Source organism: Falco peregrinus, chromosome 2, assembly GCF_023634155.1.
Source record: "Falco peregrinus isolate bFalPer1 chromosome 2, bFalPer1.pri, whole genome shotgun sequence".
Taxonomy (NCBI): Eukaryota; Metazoa; Chordata; class Aves; order Falconiformes; family Falconidae; genus Falco; species Falco peregrinus.
In genome coordinates this window covers 19,547,925-19,568,126 of record NC_073722.1, presented here as the reverse complement: position 1 = coordinate 19,568,126, position 20,202 = coordinate 19,547,925, and the positions used below count along the sequence as shown (strand labels likewise).

Here is a 20,202-nt window from a genome sequence, read left to right as displayed (position 1 = left end):
TAGGTATTTTAGTGACAAAATATTAGGCCAGAACTCTACTACTGTTCTTTGCTTAGCCCTCAGTGTTTTGCACATGAGTATTTCTGGTGGAGACAGTAGGTTGTTTGGAGAGTGAAGAACTATTAAGTAAAAGTGACATACTCAGTGCTTTCCCTCTTTTTCCCCTATTAATTACAGATTGATACTTCTCTTGGCCTCCATTAATTCTCCTGTGAAACTGTTACGATTAACTGTCTCTTAGGAGTGTGAGGATGGCAGACCAAAGCGTAGTCATTAGATATGGCAGTGTCTTAGAGAACTGAAGAGAAAATGTCAGTTTCCAGAACAGTGCTTTTCTAGGAACTTGAAGTTGGTGAATCATTAATGATATTTTTAATACTACCAAGAAAGCTCGCTCTATGATAGTATGCTTTTTGTAATTTTAACTGTCTAGGTAGAAGGCAGTTTAGTGCCTATGCAGAGTGCGTAGAGTTCACAGATACATACCTGAGAATGCTTTCACATTGTGCCATGGATAGAAAATAGAATTTTGGAAAGCACCTGAGCATTTTGGAAGCACTGATCTGTAGGTGTTCTGTGTACTCTCAATTCATGTAAGGGGTTCTACAAATACCGATCTTTAATGTATTATGCAATAAAATCTTGGGTTTCCCCAGGATTTTGACAGTGTGTGGTGGTTGTTGGGTTTTTTGTTTTTGTTTTTCCCCCAAACTTTAAGCTGCCTTAAGGGTCAGCTGCTGGGTGCAGGAAACTGCTGCCCTCCTTAAAGACATACTTCCACCCCCTTGAGACCTATATGAGTTATGCTGTCAGTGCTTCATCGCTGTAGCTTTCCTTTGATGTAGTTGCCTGTTCAGCTACAAGTCTGCAGAAATGTAGGCTTCACTCCCATTCTGAGGTCCTAAAATTTTGTATTTTGTTTATTTCTGGGCATTACATCAATTATTTATGCACAAACCAAAGCGTAAACAGATTACTTCCTACTATGTTTTTGTAGCAGATTTGTAAACCAAAGATTAGGAATAAGAAGAAAAACATAGCTTGTTTGCCATCTGAATTAAAATATTTTTGTTCTAAATCATTTATGGTCTGTCCATTTATGGCTTTTATTCAAAAGTCACTTCTTGTCATTGAAACTTCTGGAGATTTCAATAATGAGTTGGAAGGCTCCCATGATGCAGTCTTTAAAGAAACATTCCTTCTTATCACATTCAATGGTTGTCTAAAAACTCAGCTAACTGGGAAATAATTAAGTGAACCAAATAGATGCATAAATATGTGTAAATATTTATCTCTATTTCTTCTGTGAATAAAAACTGTTGGGTTTTTGTTGTTGTTTTGTTTGTTTAGTATTTTTTCTTCTTCTTCTCCACTAGGGATTGCTTGTGGAAGTTTTTCTTCCCACCAGACTACCAAGTTATGAAAGTCTCAGAAATTGCTCAGCCTGGAAAACCAAGACAGATTCTCGCTTTTGAACTGCGGATGAACATTATTGCAGATGCCACCATTGATTTGCTTTTTACCAAAAATAGGGTAAATAATGAAAAATTACATAGAAAATAATTAGTCTACTGTGATAACACAGTACTTTTAGATTGTGCGTATTTTCACTTGTCTCAGGTGTGTATTACAGAACTGTGGTTTTAAAAGCTAGGCAATTTTGGTTTTAGTCTTCCATAATTATGAGCAAACTCTTCAAAGAGAAATATTGTCTGAGATGTAATATAGGTCTTGTACCAGAGGAGATGGAGGATGCCAGCTCCTACACTCTTGGGAATTCATGGTCTGGACATTTCCTGTGCAGTCTTCCATTACGATGAAGCTCACCATGATGAAAAGATAATATCTTCTGATATTGGATGAATATCTGATATTACTGGAGAGATTATACTGGGGGGAGCTAAAGACCTGTAGGGGTTTGGAGTTTTCTTTCTACTGTTGCTACTCTTATAAATGGGATATAGTGTGACCTCATTGTACACCTGTTTTTTCTTTTTTTTTGTGTGTGTGTGTGAGTGAAAGGGTTGGAAAGCGCAGTGTTAGAAATACATATGCATCTGACTTCTCAGGCATTGGATCAGAATATCTTATGCTGTTTCTATTGGTGGACCTAAGTCAGAATTTGTTAAGCCTAAAAATGGTGGGTTTTGGTATCAGTGAACTCAGACAGTTCATTAATAATTTTTATGAAGGCAAGACAGGCTTTAGTCACCAGGTGCCTTAATCCAGGTATGGGTAATGATAGCCAGAAGCATAAAATACACTGGTTAATGTGACTTTTTTCCTTTCTTGCAATACAGGAAACTAATGCTGTACATGTAAATGTTGGTGCAGGATCGTATTTGGAAATAAATATTCCCATGACAGTCGGTGAAAATGGTGAGTTAAGACTAAGCTTAATTTGTTTTCCTGATGTTTTTCCTGAGCAGTTATCTTAAGTCCTATCTGTGTGTGAATGTCTTGTAATGTTTTTCCCTGTGTGACTGAGATGTATTTTCTTATGTAAAGGAACAAAAAGTATTTCCTTGTACATTTCATTGCAAGGTATTAAAGCATGTACATATTTAAGTTAAGTTACTTCCATGTTTTACTTGGGTTAGGAAACACAGATACCTTAACTACTAGACAGTGTATCATTTAGTTATGTGTCTACTGAAGCAGATTACTGATACATTGTCAACCCAGAGCAGGAAGACTTCTTCAGTAGGATTAGTGTAGTAGTTGAATCATGCTGAGAAATGCATTATGAAAACTAATTTAATAGCAGTTCACTTAAACAAAACAAACCGCAAAATCCAAGGTGGAGATAAACATAAAGTTACGGGTATGCTCCTTGCGTTTACTTGTCTTGTTGGTTGGTTTGAAGCCCTTTGCTAAATTGTTTGTTCTCTTGATTCTGTATGGCATATTTGAGCTCTATTCTGCAAGTTAAACTCAGACCTCCAGAACCTAAGCGTTTCCAGGCCGAGCAAGATGACTTTTGTCATCCCCCCTACATGAAGGCAGAAGATGTTAAGCTCTTCATTGACAAACAGTAGAGGACAGAATTATTCTAGTATTAATTTCCATCGTGATATTTCTTGATTGTTGGTGGACTGCTGAAATCACTAGTGAAAATTATACAAATATTTGTGTAACTCTTACGTCTGAATGGTTATGTTTTATGTCTTTTGTTTGCTAGGCTATTCACCTACAATTAAAGGGCAGCTTCTACATGTTGATGCCACCAGCAGTATGCAGTACCGGACTCTTTTAGAAGCTGAAATGCTAGCTGTAAGTTTGTATTAATAAGCATAAAGCTTTGGTCTCTAGAGAATTTTTACTAAAGAACATATTTATTTATCTGTTGAGCAGTTCTTCAGGTTCTTAAACAATACAGAAATATGCCTTTTGAATGCATTTTGCAAGGTCTTGATATGTAAGGAGCTTATATATACACACTTAACTATGCACATGTAACTTTCAGAGACTTAAATAATTTATATACCAAGTTATATGTGTTTTGAAAGCAGTGGAGAGATTGCATTACCACTTACAAATCTTGCCTTGCTTACTATGTAGCTGTGTGTTCATATAAGCTTTACCTTACACTCGCTAGCTGTGCTACAGAATATGTGTGCGTAAGTACTTGAAAGTACTTCAGAGTGCTGAAAGTACTTGAGAAAGATTTAATACTGCATTATTCCTTTGTTTGCCTAGTATTTTACTTCTGCAGTATTGTAAATCTGTAGGTTATCTTTCTCTGGATTTTAAATGACGTTATTAGAGTGATGTTTTTAATGTTTAAATTTGAGCATTGTATCAATGCTTGAAAAATATTGTATTCTCAGGGATTTTATTTTTAGTGTATTGTGAAAAGTGATGCTTTTAATGAAAACATTGGCTTATAAATTGCTTGGTATGTCTGCTGCAATAGATGTATAAGAAGTTCAGAGTATACCTTTCCAGATAAATGAATACACTAACACTTGACCTTCAAGCAGAGAATGAGAGATTAAATTATTAAGGAACTGGAGAGGCCTTCTGTTCATCCCAGTGGGAAAACAGTTTTAATTATTCATCAGAGTACATATGTGAAAACTGCTGAGCTACAGGGTCAGGCACTGTCATCTTTTCAAGTAATACTGATGCTTTAATATCTTGTTCACAGTTTCATATTAATGCCAGCTATCCGCGGATATGGAACATGCCACAGACATGGCAATGTGAACTTGAGGTTTATAAAGCAACCTATCATTTTATCTTTGCTCAGAAAAGCTTCTTTGCAGGTAACTTCTTTACTAATAAGTTATATATCAAATTAACTATTGGGTTTTTTTAGACTCTCTTTTCAAATTTTGTACAATAGATTGCTTCTGAGGACAAAGTTCCTGATGTTTTCTGTTGCCCGCAGGTGTTTAAGTCCATGGTATTCTTACATTTGAGTAGAGATACCGAATAATTTAATTTTCTGACATCTAAACTAAATTTGATCTGCAGTTACGTTAAGTGATCTTAAATTTCAGATGAATTTGTTTCTGTCAGAGCTATTAATTTGTTTAATATTTGTCACCTAGGATGTTGATTTCTCTGATATCTCTCTCCTTGGCTGACTGATTTTCAACTGTTGTGTCCCTGTGGCTGAGGGATGATGAGACAAAGGAATTTGCTCCTTAGGATTTTGTCTGTGAGGAAGAATACTTATGCACAAGGCAGTACAATGTGACACAGCATCACCAAACTGTTGCTGAACATTCCAGCTGCAATAATGGAAGGAATATAGCCCCATCAATGTGACATGGCCTTGGCTAATTAGCCCTGCTGAGAGGAAGGATTAATTAGTGCAGGCATAGTGCCATGCTAATAGTTATCCTCCTGGTGAAGCTGGAGCCATTATCTGTATAGCACTGCAGTACACAGCGTAGCCTACCAGTCTGCTCAGAGCAAACCTGAACTTCTACAACATTGTTTTGCTGCATTAGAAAATATTACTAATGTACACATTCAGAGTATCAGAGCAGAGAACTAAAGGAAAGCAGTCGGTTGTTCAGTGCTTTTAGGTCAATGTGTAACTTCGCTACTGCACAAAACAAAACTAGTAAACTTAATTAAACCTATGGCTTTCCAACTTAAAAAAGAGGGGAGAAATGGGAGATGGATTCACAGCAAGTATTTGTGGAATATCTGCCTGAGAAATACATACTCTGTGTTGTTCTCATTTTCTTCTTTCTGTATAGGAGGAAATGGTTGAGATTTACAATTTATGAAAAGCCAAAAACTTAAGAAGTCTCTCACTTGATTGGTACTAACTTGCCTTTTATTACTTTATGTGGGTTTAGATTTGATCCAAGACTGGTCCAGTGATAGCGCACCTGATATTTTTTCATTTGTTCCATATATGTGGAACTTCAAAGTCATGTTTCATCAATTTGAAATGATTTGGGCAGCAAATCAGCATAACTGGATTGACTGTTCCACCAAACAACAAGAGAACGGTGAGATTACTGTTTTGTTTATTTGGGAGTACATACTACAAAAAAAATGTATAAAATGTATATATATACAGAGTGAGAGTACAAGAATTACAAAATTTGTGCTAGAAAAATGTGTTCAGTGATAACTACCCGTTTTGCAACTGTTGATGTGTATAAACCTTCCTAAAACTGTTGTTAAGTTCTAAGTTGCTTTGTACAAATGCATACCCTTTTGGGGGAGAGTGCAGTTCTAGATCATGTTTTAGCGCTCATTTTTCAAAACCCTTTGAATCTTTTAGTACAACAGTTTGCAGAGAGCAGCTCTGAGGTTTTGACATATATTCAGTAAGCTAAGTGAAAACATTTGCTCGGGAATAAATATTTCTAAGTAATGTTAGAAAAATACCATTTGACCTCTGTATAACTAGAAATGTCTGTTTCCTGGTTGTTTCGGAATAGCAGATAATGGTGCTAATTCTAAACATAACTAAGAGGCACATTTCAGAATGCCAAAACTTTGTTTAACATGCAGCGGTCTACACTGCACTAGTCTTACAATTTCAACATATGAAGAGGATGGTGGATTAAAAATCATGAAATTGTGTTCTAGTTAAAAAATAAGGCTCACTGCTTCATCAGAAGCCTGAGGAACTTTTGATATGTGTTTTTTTGTCCAGACACTGATGTGTGAAGCAATAAATTGCAAGATATTAGTTACAGTTGTTTTTATTATCTGCTTGCAATTTCATTTTGCCAAGTACAGTGTCTTTCTAAAAAGGACAAGCTGTACGGAATAAATACTTTCAGAGTAATTTATTACGATGTACTCTAAATACACAATACTTCAAATGGCAATTCCTGTCATGAATTCTTGAATGTCTTTTCATTATTTTTACCTGTGTTTGATAATTTGCCTAAGAACAACATAGGCAGTAATATTGACAGATTTTTTAAATATATATTTTGCCTCTTCTCTCCCAGTTTATCTAGCAGCTTGTGGAGAAACATTGAATATTGTTTTCTCTCTGCCGTTCACTGACTTTGTTCCAACCGTATGCAATACTAGATTCTCTTTAAGGGTAAGTTCTTCCCTCCTTGCCCTTGCCCCTTTTGTCTTCTAAATGTGAGATAGTTTTCCTACCTTTTTCAGTTAGGAAATTTTGAATAAACTCTTTCCTGAAAGAAAAATAACTCTCACTTCCTGTTCATAGAAATTTTTCTTTAAGCAACCCAGAGGTGAATGGTTTCTGTTGCTTATATGAAGCATCCAATCATAGGCTGTTCTAACTTACATATACATATATATATACACACACATTTAAAAATACATTTTAGAAATATATATGCACATATGCTTCATACATACATATAGACACACATTTAGTATGTGTATTTACTATATATGCTTATGCTCTGTGTGTCTGTGTATGTATTTTATCGCTTGGAAGTCTGTTCCCATTTATTTAGAAAATGTGGAATTCTAATGTGTGTTCAAAGGTAAAGATCAGATACTGGAGTGAGTACCCCCAACCATTTTGGAAAGCCATCTTCCAGATTTTTTTTAGGAGTTTCTGTAGAATAAATAAAGATGATAAAGTGTTTTTAGCAGACACAGTTAATTCTTTGAAAGAGTGTACTACTTATCTTCCCTAAAATAGAAACAATTTACTGCTGCTAAAAATAAAAAAACTAGTTGATGGTGATGTTGGTAATTTTCTGCAATTTGATAGCAAAGAAAGCAATGTTTTATCTAATTAATTTTTTTAAAAGTATGTTTTAGTTGAGATGTAAGATAGCCTTGGGCCTGTCACTTAACTTTTGGTTGTATATGGCTTGAACAACGGAAGAGCAGTAGTCACTAAAAACCATGCCCCTGTGTTTTACAGATTGCTATGGTGTGTTATTATGTGCAAGTTACTGAACTTGTAACTGTTCAGAACTACAAGAGCTCTTGGCATTGCACTAGGAAACTGGGAGTGCTGTGGCCAGCAATCACGTGAAAACTGAGATTTCTTGCCTCACTTTGCTTGTAAAGGGAAGGTGATGGCGCATATGAACATGCAAATAACATGAGCATTATGCATAATGTGAATGTAAATTAACTTTTCTGTTACTAATGTTTGATTTTAGGGAGAAGATGTTGATCTTCATTTGTATCTACCAGATTGTCATCCTAGTAAATACTCCCTTTTTATGCTGGTGAAAGATTGTCAGCCTAATAAAATAAGTCCCGAATCTTGTATTTCTGCTGAATGTCAAAGTGGTCAAAAAACAGGCAAACCCAAATGGAGGAACATTACTCAAGAAGAGTGAGTTTTATTGTGATATATGTATATATATATGTCTTGATACTGGCTTTTCATATTTACTTACTTTGTTTGTGATGAAAGCAACCTCATATGTTTGAGGAAGATATTTAATGAAACTGTTCTACTTTAATTTAAAGTGTGATGTTTCTTTTTGAAAGGGCTGGATGGGTTGAATGCTGGACAGTCCCGAGTGTTGTGTTTACAATTGACTACTCTTGGCACCCGATTTATCCTCAGAAGGCAGATGAGCAGTTAAAACAATCCTGTAAGTGTCACTTGTTCTTGTTAGCATGTTTCATTTCAGGAACTGCTGTGACTTTGTTGGATCAAACTGCTTAAATTTGCAGAAATGAGTTTTGGACTGAACTACTACTACCTGTCACATGGGAGAATGCTAGTCTTTAGAATGCACCAGGTTTGATTTAAAAACTGACAATGTTTCGTGATGCAAATTTCAGAGTGTGTCCCAGTTCCCCATGTAAAAAGAGGATACTGTCTGTGATCCACTTCTCCTTGTCCTTAACAAAGTGGATCTCTTAAATGGGTTGTTGCATAATACAAAATATCACTTTGTATATTAAATGTGAAGTAATTTTTGATGGTATCATATTATTTACCATTTCAAGCTTTTCTCCTTTGGATGTTGTCTTATGATTGATATGTTCAAGTACACTATATCTGAGATATAATAACTCTGTCTTACCCTTATGGATATGAAACTTGAGATTTCATTGTAGTTGGCACTGTTGAAGTGAGCTGTGGCCATCAGATACATGTGTTAGACTGTTCAGTCTAACACTGAGTTCTAAAGATAAAATATTTTAAATGTCTAAACAGTATTTCTAAGTAAGAAATATTCTGTAAGTATGTGCTTGCAAAAAAAAGTTATAAAATACTTAAACACAGAGACAGAAGTAAGTTTTTTTAAATGCAGAGGGAGGTGTTTGGGAAGTTACGAGGTTGCATAGAAGTCTTTCAGGTTGAGATGCTGGAAGAACTGATGAAGGAGAGGTATTAGAAGAATAATGAGGGCTAATTCGAATGGGCCTCGATCAGCAGGTGTTGGAAGACATGCTGAATAGCATTTTTAGGTTTTGAGTTCCAACAATTCAAATCTCAAAGAACTGAAATTTTAGAGGATGAAGCAGAAAAAATAAGATTCATCTTGCAGATGTTCATTAAGTGCTCTTGTGAGACTGTCAGCTTGTGTCAAATGTGCATACTTCAAAGCTGAAAACATTTACTTGTAATTGTAGCAATTTAACCTGCATTTGAAAGTTTCTACATACCCAGGTAGTTTCATCTGCAGCTTCCTTCAGTGAGTAATCCAGAACAGTCCAGCTCACTTCTGTGCTGCTGGTAGAATGTGTTTGTTACAGCATCAACATTTGCATTTTGTTTTGGGTCAATCAATGGAACTCTTCTAAGTCTGTAAGAAACAAATATGTTGCATTACAAGAGATGCAGCTTACAAAAAAGTGGTCATCTCACTGCAGCATTTAGCGTATTTATAAAATAAAACATAATGCAAGCACTGAGCGAGCATTGTAGACAATAATGGTAAGTTAAAGCCTTGAAGGTTTTTCAGCTACAGGTGTGTATTCACTGTAGTTCTGTATGCACTGGTTCTTCCAGTTAAACTGGCACCTGAAATCTTTCTCCATCCGGAGCATCAATTTTGTGTGGTTTTCTCATAGAGTTCTTTATTTCCCAGCAAGCGCTTTACATCTCTGAAGCACTTGCAGTTACTCACTTCCTTCTTGTTGCCTTTCTTCACTTAAAAAAGACAAAGTGCTTTCTTCTCCCTATCTCCAAATAAAAAGAAGGGATAAAAAATAAGACTTGAATTTCCAAACTGTTTTGTGACTAGAGTAATTGAGTTGTTTGAGAAGAAATTTTGGCCTAAAGAGCTACTGGTTCAGAATAGGTTTTTAATACGACTTTTGCATCTTTCCTGTTTATTCACTTTTGTTTTTTCTGCAATAACTGTGTGTTTTGGGAAATCTGCTACACTGAAATGAAAGCATCTCTTTGTTTAACTTGAAAAGCAAGATAAGTAAATTGAATTTTTTTTCAGAACGCGAAGAATTATTTTTCCTCTTGCATATTTAACATTGACTAAAATATTCTATATTTTCCCATCTTCCGTAGTTACTAGATATGAGAAACCAGTTCTGTCTGTAACATAGACATGTCAGCGTAATTGTACAATCCAAATGAGAAAGCTGCAAAAAGTTGTATATCGAATACACATTCATATTTGCAGAATTTTGTCCATCAGGAGCCTAACTTGTAATCAAAACCTCTTCTCTTCTTTGTTTTGCTCCAAAGTGTCAGAAATGGAAGAAACCATGTTGTCAGTGCTAAGGCCATCGCAGAAGACGGCTGACAGTGTGATTTCATCTCCCACAGCTTCAGCCCGCCTTCCCCTTGATCCCTCCGAGCTGCCCCCGGATAAGCTTCATGTGGAACTGGAGCTCTCCCCGGATTCCCAGATAACCCTGTATGGACCCCTGCTGAAAGCCTTTCTCTCCATAAAGGTGGGCATAGGAACACAAGCTGTAAAAATCATGGGTGTCCATGGGTAGAAAAGGGAAATAATTTGTTTGAAATGGAAAATCAGAATTCTGCAGATTACGTGGATTTAGGTGAAAACTTTCTGTAAGTACTAGTTTGGAATTATTTCATTTGGTGGTAGCTGGGATGAATTCAGTTGGCATAGGCTTATGAAAAGACTTCCTATGTGTGTGTGTATATATATATGTAGATGCATATTGGCATAATTTTCTTTCAAGGAACAGTGTATGTTTTGCACTCCATGTGCAGAAAATTTCTTCTTTGACTTTTGCAGTAGTGAAAAAAAAAAAGGGGGGGGACACACCAAAAAACCAAAAAAAAATCCATTATTATGACTAGAGCTGATGTTAACAAACATTTTTATACAGAGATATGTCATAATCCATGCTTTTAGTGCATTTTAAGTTCTGCAGAGTGTCTTAATGGTTTGTTTGTTTTTATTAGGTAATGTGAAATTTCTGGAGTTAGGATCATGGAGGGGAAGGGGGAAGGACATGAGAATAAGATGAATTTAAAAAGCTACTTCAATCAATATTAAGAGGAATTTTTCATCTTTTTCTTGATGTTGCTCTGTTAAATGTTTGTTGGTGTTGCTTATGTTGTGTTCTCTTCCGTTACTGATCTTCAGGGGGCTGAAAACAATTTAATTTCTTTCTACCTCCCTCATGCTGCCTTGTTGTGACAAAAGCGGAGACAATTGAACATGTTGCCTCTATTTGACTAACAGTGAAATACTTTGGGTTTGATTGGATTTTTGTGGTTGGGGTATTTATTTGGTGGGAGTTTTTGTTTTGTTTTTTGTTTGTTTGGGGGTTTTGTTTTTTGTTTACGTGCGCAGATGTAAGCTAAGGTTATGCTTCTGGAGGCTTTCATTTTGGGTCAGAGGATGAGGAATTCTCTGAGAGAGATGATGATTATCAGGACTCATGCTGTAACAGTAATGTATTTTTATAAGGTATTGCACCTAGGCAATGAATAGCAGAAAATATTAAGTTTTTGTAGATGATAGGACTTGCAAATAAGCTCCTTATTTTTTCATGTTGCCACTAAAATGAATAGGATTAAAATTAGACCAGTGTCACATCTTGAAGACTTTATTTCTTCTGATACAGAGGAAATGCAGCCATGTTTCAATTGTTTATTGAGCTCCTCTTTCGGAGCCCATAAATTCATAAGATGGTTCTTTCCAAGCCAAGCAGCACTTCTGCAGTGCTCTTTGCCCTGGAGGTATATGTAAACAGTGCTGTGTTAGATTCCTTGAGCCTGTGATGATTTAATGCTTTTAGGTGCAGATTTCTCAGATTAAATCTAGCTTTTATCTTCCAAATCTCAAGAGAAAAGTTAGATAACTATCTTATTTTTGAAAATGTGCATTTATTGTTCTTTTTTTAGTATTTTTTTAACTGTGTTTACATCTTTTTTTGTCCAGCTCTGCTGGCAGTGTATCTTAATAGATATCTAGGGGGTGGGTTTTTATGCTTGTTTTCCTGATTTGAGGTTGAATTGTTTTCAGTTTTCATTGATCTCTTTTAATACATGCAGGAGAGATTCCTAGACAGGCATTGTTCATGCCCTCGTGAAAGCTTCATTTGTAAAGCCTTCTATGCTTGGGAGGTAGTTTTTTTGCTGTAGTGCATTGTGTTTCTTAGCGAAGGGCTTACAGGCTGGGAATGAATGGTTTATATAGGTCTTTGCATTCCCAGCAGAAGGTACCAGGAGTAAGTTACTGGGATTCTTGGCACCCTCTGCTGGGTCTGCCTTATAAAAAGTATTTCAAGGTCTGCATTGTAGCACTGACCTTTATCTTTTGCCTTTGCTAAAAAGCAAAGCACATTAACTTTGCTTAACTTCTGAGGGTGTTTTGGTTCGGCCACAGAGCAGTGCTTAATTCATACACGCTAACACCAGAAATACTTCAGAGACTCAGTACAAGATGGTAAAATTACATGTCTGCAGGTGTCATTATTTCAAGGCTGATAACAAGCCTGCCTTTTCTGCAGACCTTTGTGGATGCAGGTATGTTGCAGTTGCCTGCGTGGTTTTTGTTGCACACTCCTCTTTGCTTGCTTGTGCTGCAGACCTGTGCTCAGGAAGGAACAAAGAAGTTTTGGAAAGCAAATGAGGCACAGAAAAGGGAAAGAGGGAGCAAGAACCTAGTGAGATTCAAATCTGTTTCACTTGAATCTTGTGTCTAGTACTCATTTGTCTGCATCCCACAAATTGCCAGTGGAGTTCGTAACAGTTGGAATATTTCTGTTGACATGAAGGGCCAAGGGAGTGACATACTTTCTAAAAATGAATGAAGGAGCAACGTTTGTGCCTGTGTTGTAACCTCTTTGGTCAGAAAGGATTTCGTTCCACAGAAGGCTTGGTCCCCAACACTTCCCACATGCTGAATTAACAAGAAAATATCACCTGCACCATTCAGAATATTCTTCTTGAGAATCTAGCCTTTTTTTAAAAAAATGTATTTTAAGGTGGGGAAGAGGTGACATATCATCAGAAATCTGATTCGATGCATGTAATAAATAAACCACAGGAAATTAATCCCCCCCCTTCCTCACAAAATTAGTAACGTATTTTCTGTTTCCTAGTAGGATCTGGCAAAATTACATTGGTCTTATACAGTTGGGGCAGGGTGGCTTAGAAACAGGGTGGGTTTTAGACCCGAGGGAGGAAATGTTTATGAACTAATATCTTAGAGGCATGTTTAAGACTGAAATCTGCTGATGACAAGTTTTGGTAGTTTGGATGAGAGTGACTTCCTGCAGAATCTGTTTTGTGTTCTTACTCTTAAAGTTCTCTCTTTTTAAAAGCACAAAATCTATCTAAAAATATCAGTAGTAGTGCTTCAGAATAGTTATTTTTATTGCATGCATCTAGGATACCTGTACTTTGAGAACTACAGAGTGCCCCCTCTTTTCCTGCAAAGCACATGGCCTAAGTTTTCTCACCTAAGGTATCCATTTTTCATAAAATAAAAGCATATGAGTTTCTTCAGCTATAGCTTGTAGCTATACTGCTTATTTTAGGGAGGACTAACTGCAGAAGAAGATTGGGTTTGTGTTTTGTTATGTTATCTGTATATTCTTAAATTGTTTTCCATATGTTCATGACAATTCTTTTACCTAGGAGAATTATTTCGGAGAAGATGACATGTACACTGATTTTGAAGAAGTTATTTCAAGCCCTGTTTTGTCACTGTCAACATCTTCAAGCTCTGGGTGGACAGCTGTTGGGGTGGAAAATGACAAAAAGGAAAATGAAAGTTCAGTCAAGCCGGTTCACCCTCTTACCTTACGCCCGTGGGATATCACTGTGCTTGTTAATTTGTACAAAGTGCATGGGCGATTACCCGTGGTAAGTACATTAGAATCTTAAAATACTTTCCTTCATAATTTTTTTTTCCTAGTTTCATAATCTGGAGTTAAATTTAACTCCCTGGAACATTAAGTTAGGGTGGTACTGAACCAAAATGTATGTATACTCTCTACTAAAACTGTGGCTATCTAAGACAAGTTGAGATATGATTTATTTTGCTTATCTGGGAGGCAGAACTGGATAACTTTTTGTACGATTTCTACTCAAAGAACTTGATTTGTGTGATAACATTTTTGATTGAACATTACGACCTCTCTGCTGATTAGCAAAACTGTCTTCTAGTGGTGCATTCTGCTCTGTATAGCTGCGTTCTGAGGGATTTCCAGAAATTCAAGTAAGATTCCAAATAAAAAATTGGGTTCACCCAAATGGGTTTGAATTGGTGTTTGTGTAACAGCTGAAAGGTTTTTGAAGCTGCACAGGCTTCTTGTTGAGCATCTACGTGGAGGTAAATTAGCGTACTTCCTACTCACAGGTTTGCTTCTAATCTTACAATATCAACCATGCTGTGTATTTTTAGTTTCTGAAACAGATGTGTTGAATTTTTATTTTAGCATTGCAGTCCAGATGGTCCCGAGTGCCCTACAGCTTTCCTGGAAAGGTTGTGTTTTGAGATGAAGAAAGGATTTAGGGAAACAATGCTTCAGCTTGTTCTGTCTCCAGTGAATTTGTTTCTGAATGACAACTATCAGGTAGTAAACTATTTTTTATGTGTTTGGTTTTAAAAGATACTGTAAATACTGACACATGTAAATTTTGTGCAGTGGCTGGATATTTCACTTTTTTAAGCATATAGTTTTGAAACAATATATGTGTTAGTAAATAGAACGACTGCAGCTTTCACACATGCTCTATGGCTTTTATTAGACTACATCACAGAGTTGGATCTGTATCTTACAGTCCGAATACTATTTAGGACATACAGTCTTCCTGTGGTGGGGGAGTCATCAGCCGTGTTTCAGAAAGTACTTAATGAGATTAAATTAAGTGTTTTTTGTGGCTTGTCAGCTGGCTGTATACTACTTTGATTTTAGTAAACTTGTAAAAATTGCCGATGTGGATGAATTTAGCTCGGTGAGGATTTTAAAACTGGCATTTGTTAACACAACAAGTTGACTTGATTCAGTGAGGTTAGTGAATAGTTGGAGTCTGTATTTTGTTTATGCACATGTTAGTTGCATTAAAAGCACTATGGTATAGGAGTGTGCCTTACAGATTATATTGTTTTCAATCCCTGTGTCCTGAAATACATTGCTGCCAATAGCCTGCATGAAATATTACTGAAATTATTTTTCATCTTATGCACATTCAAGTGTTTGAAAACTGGAATACTGTGTACAAATGAAGATGTCACCCTATTTTTTATTTTTTAACTCTCATGTCAGTAAGCTAATGAAAGGAGTTGGTTGATGCTTGTTTAGTCTTTCCAAATTTGGATCCAGTGTGCCACAAGCTAAAAAGTACCTTAAGTGTAAACACTGACTGTGGCCTGACAAATAGATAAAGGAATTGGAAGAAATAATGAACTTCCTTGATGGCAAAAAGTTAAATGACATCTTGAGAGGTTCTAGGTTACTCCTCATATTTTTGAGATGTTATTCTGTTGAGCTCTGATTAGTGAAGAAGAAATCCCTGATGAGAATGTAGAATCTGAATGTCTTGGGTTTTGGTTGCAACACTGCAATTGTCTTTCATAGCAATCTGAAGAAAGTGATGGTGTGAAGTTGCAGGAATTGCAGATACATAATGTACGTGGGATTAATAGAGCTGTCTTTTGAGAGAGCTGCAGAAATAGGATGTACTCACAGCATGGTGGAAGACAAAATTCCATTTTCCTCATAGCCTTTGTCAGGAGCTAAGTATCTGGATTGTTTTTCAATTGAATGAAGCTGTCAGAAGGTGCAGTTGAAGCTGATGAGAATTACACTTTGAACATACAACTTATATGTAATGAAAAATTGCATCCTATGAATTTCAAGTTATGTTATCTAAATCTGCTAGGAGGTTTTTGTGTGTTACTTTTTGTGGTAGGTTGGTTGGTTTGTTTGTTTTGTTTATCCTATGAGGAATCCAAGTATTTAAATAGCTGTTTAAGACCCTTTATTCATATTATGTATCTCAAAACTGCTGTTTAGTACTTCCTAGCTCAACCTTAAAGTGAGAAGTTCATGGTGCTAATGTATACAGAACAGGAATTGTCCCTGAGCCTAGCTGGGCAAGTACTGTATGTCCTGTTCGTATCATTTTGAAATAGCTTCTGAATCGAGACATAGGTCACCGTTGATATCAAAAGAGTAGGTGTTTCTTCTTCATTAAGCAACTCCAAAGGGTTTGCTGGCAGTGGAAAACAAACCAGGCAAAATAACGAGTTGAATGGAAGAGAAGATTTGCTGTTGATTTACTGGCTAATCCACTGCTTGCCTCCATGCGGTCACAAGCTGCTAGTGTGTGCTTGTGCTGGTTTTGCTTTCTCCATTTTTCTCTGGCTGGTGGAGTAACATTCCTTAGGAAAATTCAGATGTAATACTTTTCAATCTGCAAACAAGTAGCTTTGCTTTAGGTAGCCAAAAAATACTTTAGTGAAAAGTGCAACTTCAAAGACAGCCTCTGTTTGTTGTTTGGGTTCTTTTTTTTTTTAAATTTTTAATAATGTGGCAGCTTTCTGGTAGCAGCAAACCTTCATAAGTTGTGTTTTTTAACCTCTTGATCACTTCCATTGTTAAACATGCTCTTCTATTCTTTGTATTTTATTGCAGTAATATTTAACAGATGGTGTCTGGATGCTGCTGTGTGGCATTCACCAAGGGAAGGCTGTTGACAATGGTTGCTAGAAATGAAAACAAACGAGTTAGATAAACTTGCCTCTCCTCCTATTAGATTTGCATGTAGGTTGTCACATGGGTTATGCTGAGAGGTCTTGGAACTGTCTAGCTGTACAGAAGTCAATCGCATTTAAGAGGTGCAGATGAATGCATAACGAAGCATCTCTGGCTACACAGTTTTTGCACTTCCTATTGATGTATTCTTTGCAAATATTAGCTTTAACTTACTTGTCCTTAACAGCGACCTGCGGTGGATGAAGTTCTTCGAGAGGGTCACATCAGCCTGTCGGGTCTGCAGCTGCGTGCTCACGCAATGTTTTCAGCAGAAGGTCTGCCTCTGGGAAGTGATACTTTAGAGTATGCGTGGTTGATAGATGTACAGGCTGGAAGTCTTACAGCCAAAGTTACAGCACCACAGGTACCATCTGCAAACTATTTGCTTTGAAGTATTACCTTTCTTCTTTCTTGTAAAACCAGCGTAGCATGGATTTTTGGAAAGTACGTGATCTCAGCTGAATTTGGATGCATCTGTGCCTGAAGTAAACTTAATTTTTAGTTTGAGAATCTAACCATTTCTATAAATGGGTAGGAGATGTCAAATGAGCTGAATCTGATACTAATTTTAAATCTTAGGTGTAACAGGGTGTCTGTCTAGTGTTATATGAGCATTTTGAAAGGGTGATGGTAGCAGAGCACTACAGATCAGTAGTGAGTACTGTTGCCACTACATGTAAACACATGTATGTTACATCTGTGTATGTTAATGTACTCTGATACCGACTGGATGGGCATCCACGGTATCTACATGAACTTAAAGTGGTTTAATCACAGAGTAAATGGTACTTCTGTAAAAAGAGCAGGTGTTTGGGGATGCTTCAGCTATGAACTAGGTAATGTGTTGAAGAGGAGAAAGGAAAATCTGTTCAGAAGGTTCAAGTATGCGATGACTTAGCTGTCTCTGAGGTTACTTTTGGTTTGTGATTCTGACTTCTGGAGGTGCAGGTTCATTACCCCTGCTGGTTAACTTTCTGGGAAGACAAAAGAAGTATTCAGTAGTGATTGCAGTCTGAAAGGCAATTTGATATCCCTCCGAGGTTAAGTACTTGGAGATATGTGGGCACGGTATGCTGCCAGCAGTAAGGATATCAAGTTGAGGATCTGGCAAGAATTTAGCTTGCGAATAAAGTTCTGGCTTTCCATAGAAAGCCATGGACAAAGCCATGTTTTAAAGCAGGAGGCAGATGAGAGAATTTGGTGGACTGTAGTATGGGCAGGCCTCAGCAGGGGAGTAGCCAGTAGCTCAGTGATCCTGCTCACTGCATAAATTGTGATGCTTGGTCCGACTGGAACATAGTTTGCTTTCACAGTACTGGATTTTCTTAGGTCAGTCTTAGCACTAACTCCTTGTAGTTTTGCCATTTATGTTACTTTTATTCTCCTAGATATAATAACAGCTCCAAGTATACAATAGGCAGATCACTTATTTCTGATGTGGGCTGCCAGACCTTTAAAAAAGGTTGCTTTGTGAGTGTATTCGGAGATGTGAAAAAAGTACATAAATTCAATGTAGTAGTTACGGTTTAGTTTATTTATTTAAAAAAAAAACAGTTCTACATCCTCTTACTCCTCTAAAAATTGGCATTATTTTCTAGGATTAAATGTGTGTTTCATTAGGAGACTTCTGCAATAAATAAAATCAAAATAAGGCATACAAGCAACTACATTAAATCTAAAGAATAGGTTCCAGATACATTTCATGTTACATATGCAGACTTTTGTGGTGCTATTTCCCAGAATGCTGCCACTGATTTAAATAAGCTGTAGTATTTGCTCTGCTGCTCTATGCTTCAAAATTAAACCTACTAATTGATTCAAAGTACTCTAAGGTTAGAGAACATTCTAAATGCTTGATGCAACTTAAGGATTTTCTTCCCCTACGAAGCCATTCCCAATTGTATGCTTCATACAGGATTTCTATTTTCTTTTATTTTTTGTTGTCAGCACTGTTATGGAGCAGAACTTGAATTTGCTGTTTCAGGTTCATTGACTTTTTTTTTTCCCCTGTAGTGTGATGTATTGCAAGAATTTGTGAAGGGACAACGCTAAAGGGAGGAGGAGAGATTTTGTGTGGAACAGTCATAACTGTATTAAATTCCATTTAAATTACTGCTGATTTTAAGTGCCCTTTCCTTTGGCTAACCAAAGAAAACCCATTTCCCTCTCATAATAGAGACAGGCAGTCATGAATCATTTCCTTTATGAATGAGCTAATTATATAAAAGACTTAAACCAACAGCAGGCTAATTGCCAGGTCTAGTGAGATTCATCAGTGTTCTGTTTAGCCAACTTTCTCCTATGCTTTCTAAATGTAACTTTGTTACTTATCTATAAGGAGGTCTGATGTTTAAATTCTGAATGGTGATAGAATATTTTGAGGTATTTTTTGAGGTAAAATAAGGGGATCTCTGTCTTTAAAATTAAGTTCTCAGTTGACTGTAATATTAAAAGCTGTTTCCTTATATTAAGAAATAATTTAGGAAATCGTTTAATGTCACAGTGTTTTCCATGAATTACTGCAGAGACTTGCATGTTGTGATGCATACAAAAATAAAAATCAAACTTAAGCAACAGGAAATAGACTCTGTGTAAGCAAGGTAATGCAGCCAGGATGTTACTTTTGGTTTTTTTTTTATTCTTGCTCACCTCCCAGCCTTTCGTGATGTTCTTTTATTTCTCTGTCGAATGCTGAAAGTTAATTTTGTGTACTTACTGTTAGACACCGTGTTGTTACTTGCTCACAGCTTGCATGTCTTCTGGAATGGGGGCAGAGCTTTGTATTCCATGTGGTGTGCCGGGAGTTTGAACTGGAAAGGCCAAAATCTGTAATAATATGCCAGCATGGAATTGATCGTCGGTTTTGTGACTCTAAGGTAACCTTTCATCCACCTGAATTGCTTGCTGTATTTGCCCAAGTTCTTTGAACAGTGTAGAAATCCAGCCTTAAAATTATCAAGACATGGAGTATATGGTTATATAGTCAGATTGGATGTTCCCTTTGATACATTATAGCTAATTATGTTTTAGAAATAAAAGCGATTCTCTCTGGATTTTCCTGTGGATATGCAGAGTGGTTTTGTGCTCTGTGAATTATTTTGGGAAACAGTATCCACAGAAGTCAGGTCTAGTTTCTTACCTCCATGGTGGCAATTAAGAGCCAAAGGGCATACTCCAGTGTCCTTTCAGAGACAAAAGTCGTGCTTCCCCTTGTGCTCCTGGCACATGGCCATGGTACTTTTTCATCCCGTATCCTCTGTTAATGAAGCAGCGCTTTGGTGCGAGCAGACAGCTTATAGCTTCTGTGCCCTTTATTTAAAAAAATGGGACTTTTACTAAACTATCATGTCATTGTGGATTCTGCTTTTGGTGCTTATCTCCTGGAATCCCCGTGCATGATCACTTCAAGACCAAGAGAGGGTTGCCCTATGTTAAGTATGGATCCTGGATTTCATCTCTCCACATCCTTCTTGTTTTGTTCCAGTTTTTGTGATGTTCTCTATTAGGAGACTTGATTTGCCTTTTGCTGGTGGAAGCCAGGAGAGCCAGCTGGGTCCTGTGATGTGGCTGGACAGAAGAATTAAACATGCACTAATGAAAATGAAC

General features: G+C 36.8%; 1 protein-coding gene across 14 annotated transcripts in view; it reads left to right on the top strand.

Annotated features, from left to right (window-relative positions):
• Window positions 1-20,202, top strand: part of BLTP1 (bridge-like lipid transfer protein family member 1) — a 125,136-nt gene that overhangs the window by 28,971 nt on the left and 75,963 nt on the right. For 13 of the 14 annotated variants that reach the window (XM_055794855.1, XM_055794856.1, XM_055794866.1 and 10 more), the window contains exons 11-23: window positions 1,377-1,533; window positions 2,301-2,379; window positions 3,182-3,273; window positions 4,151-4,268; window positions 5,319-5,474; window positions 6,435-6,532; window positions 7,584-7,762; window positions 7,921-8,027; window positions 10,094-10,302; window positions 13,472-13,699; window positions 14,275-14,412; window positions 16,784-16,960; window positions 19,344-19,472. In XM_055794855.1, coding sequence (XP_055650830.1) covers window positions 1,377-1,533; window positions 2,301-2,379; window positions 3,182-3,273; window positions 4,151-4,268; window positions 5,319-5,474; window positions 6,435-6,532; window positions 7,584-7,762; window positions 7,921-8,027; window positions 10,094-10,302; window positions 13,472-13,699; window positions 14,275-14,412; window positions 16,784-16,960; window positions 19,344-19,472 — 1,867 coding nt within the window. The remainder of the gene's footprint in view (window positions 1-1,376; window positions 1,534-2,300; window positions 2,380-3,181; window positions 3,274-4,150; window positions 4,269-5,318; window positions 5,475-6,434; window positions 6,533-7,583; window positions 7,763-7,920; window positions 8,028-10,093; window positions 10,303-13,471; window positions 13,700-14,274; window positions 14,413-16,783; window positions 16,961-19,343; window positions 19,473-20,202) is intronic. The other variant, XM_055794858.1, reaches the window with a different exon arrangement.